At 71.6% G+C, this 2,582-nt stretch overlaps 1 protein-coding gene across 1 annotated transcript in view; it reads left to right on the top strand.

Annotated features, from left to right (window-relative positions):
- The window catches only part of KCP (kielin cysteine rich BMP regulator), a 63,763-nt gene that overhangs the window by 16,073 nt on the left and 45,108 nt on the right, over window positions 1-2,582 (top strand). Inside the window, 3 exon segments of the mRNA XM_075063427.1 lie at window positions 620-678; window positions 790-896; window positions 1,332-1,425. Coding sequence (XP_074919528.1) covers window positions 620-678; window positions 790-896; window positions 1,332-1,425 — 260 coding nt within the window.

The raw sequence follows: 2,582 nt of genomic DNA, 5'->3' as shown, positions 1-2,582 counted from the left end.
GAGGCGTTTGGAGGGCCCCCAACTGCCTCTGGCGTCACCCCCGCCCCCACGGGAACCCCCCCTCTCGCCGGAGGCGGAGCGGTGGAGGGCCCCCCACCGGCGCCGGCGCCCCCGCCCCACGTGAACCCCGCCGGTCCCCAGCCCGGTCGGAGCGGGAGGGCCCCCAACGGCCGCCGGCGGCCCCGCCCACTGAACCCCCGGCGCCAAGCCGGCGGACGGGGAGGGCCCCCCAATCTGCTGCCGGCTCCCCCGCCACGACCCTCCCGCTCCAGCCGGGCTGAGCAGTGAGTTCCCAACTGCCGCCGGCCCGCCCCATGAAACCCCCGCGCTCGCCCGGCTGAGCGGTGAGTGCCCCCCAACTGCCTCCTGCTCCCCCTCCCCCACTGAACCCCCCCGCTCCAGCCGGGCTGAGCAGTGAGTTCCCCCCCAACTGCCTCCTGCTCCCCCTCCTACCACTGAACCCCCTCGGCCGCTCCCGCCCGGCTGAGTGGTGAGTGGCCCTCCCCCCACTGCCATCCCAACACTTTCCCCATCCTCCACTGCCCCCTACTCCACCCAGCTCAGTGGTGGGTGCCCACCTGGCCCCACCCCCTCATTTCTCTGGTCCCCCCCAACGCAGAGGTGCTGCTCAGTGCCCAGTACCGTCCATGCCCCCACCCCCGGCCGGGCTCCGCACCCGTGAGCTCCGGGGGTCTGCGCTGCACTGGGCCCGTGGCAGACACTGGGCGCCCTGGGGCGGGTGGGATCGGGGCACCCGCTGTGCTAACCCGCCTGTCTCTCCTCGGCCAGGCGACTGCTGCCCGACCTGCGCCCAGTGCTCCTACCACCAGCACGTCTACGCCAACGGGCAGTCCTTCACCGACCCCCACAGCCCCTGCCAGCGCTGCCAGTGCACGGTGAGGGGGTCAAGGGCAGAGCAGAGTGAGGGGGCCCCATGGGGTGGGTTGGCGGAGGCGGGGAGCTCAGGCCCTGGGCGGATCCGGGGTCGGGGGCATAGCAGAGTGGAGATCCCCACGGGGTGGGCTGGGGGGGCAGGGAGCACAGGCCCCGGGGGGATCTGGGGTCGGGGAGAGAGCAGGGAGGGCCCTGGGGGCTCTGTGGGGTGGGTTGGGGGAGGCAAGGAGCACAGGCCCTTGGGGGATCCGGGGTCAGGGGCAGAACATAGTGAGGGGGCTCTGGGGGCCCCGCGGGGTGGGTTGGGGGAGGCTGGGAACCCAGGCCCTGGGGGGATCTGGAGTCGGGGCAGAGCAGGGGAGGAGGGCCTTGGGGGCCCTGTGGGGTGGGTCGGGGGGGCTCTCGGGAGCTGCCGTGACCTGGCCTCCTGCTCGCAGGATGGGACCGTGCAGTGCTCGCCCGTCGCCTGCCCCCTGCCCAGCTGCCCCCGCCCGGAGAGGCAGCCCGGCCAATGCTGCCCCACGTGCCCAGGTGAGTGGGCCGCTGAGGGGCTGGGCACTCCTGGGTTCCCAACCCAGCTCTGCCCCAAACGGGGAGATGGCACTGAGCTCCCCCCACACACCCCCAGAGAGGCTGGTTCCCCAGGGGACCCCATGCAAAGGCAGCGATTGCCCCCCAGAGGGCACTGCCCTAGTGCAGATGTGCAGGGCTGGGGGGAGGGGCATGGGGCTGGTAGCCCCCTTGGAGCTCCCTGGGGGGCACGGGAGGCACCAGCACCTCTGCGGGGGCTACAAACGGGGGGGCTGGGGGGAGTGAGCCAACCCTGCGGGGCTGGGCCTGAGGCCCCGTCACACCAAAGAGCTGGTGGATCCCAGCTGGGGGGGGCAGGAGTGTGCGGGACTGGCCTGAGCCCCCGCAGGCAGGGTCAGGGTGGGGCCCTCTCACGATTGCATGTGCTGGCAAGGCGAGGGGCACGGCGGTGGCACCAGGCCACCGGGCAAGTCAGTGGGCAGCGAGCTGGGGAGGACTGGGACCCTAGATAGTGGCCCCGTGGGCCAGGGTGTTTGGGGGAACTGGCCTTGTGCCGGGTCAGGCAGGAATCCTTCACCGTTGCAGTTGTTATCTGGCAGCAGGAAAGGCAGGAGTGAGGGTGCACAGTGCACAGGGACAGTGCGTGCGGCAGGGAGTGCGAGGGCTGACCCCGTGCCCCCTGTGGGCAGGGGTTGGGGTTTGTCGGAGGGACTGGCTGAATGCAGCGGGGTTCAAGGTGCGACCCTTCACCGTTTGCAGTGTTTGGCAGCGGAGCCAGGCAGGGGGCGAGTGCACAGGGCGGGAGTCGTGGGCAGGGAGTTGCGAGAGGGGACTGACCGTGCCCTGTGGGCAGGGTTGGGTGTTCGGGGGACTGGGCCTAGTGCAGGGGTCAAGGTGCGGGACCCCTCTCCACCGTGCAGTTGTTCTGGCAGCAGGAAGCCGGGCAAGGGCGGGGTGCACAGGCACCGGGGCAGGTGCGGGACAGAGCAGCTGACATCCCCGGCGGTGCAGACAACAGTGGCAGGGTCATCCTGGCGGGCTGTCGGAAAAACCGCTCGGCCCCGCTGCCACAGTGGCCCCCTCCACGCTTGCAGCATGAAGGAGGGGGGGCAGATGTCAGAACCAAACAACCCCCCACCCTGTTCTGCCCGCCCCCA

This window comes from Chelonoidis abingdonii, chromosome 1 (genome assembly GCF_003597395.2).
Source record: "Chelonoidis abingdonii isolate Lonesome George chromosome 1, CheloAbing_2.0, whole genome shotgun sequence".
Lineage (NCBI taxonomy): Eukaryota > Metazoa > Chordata > Testudines > Testudinidae > Chelonoidis > Chelonoidis abingdonii.
This window is presented reverse-complemented; position numbering and strand designations above follow the sequence as displayed.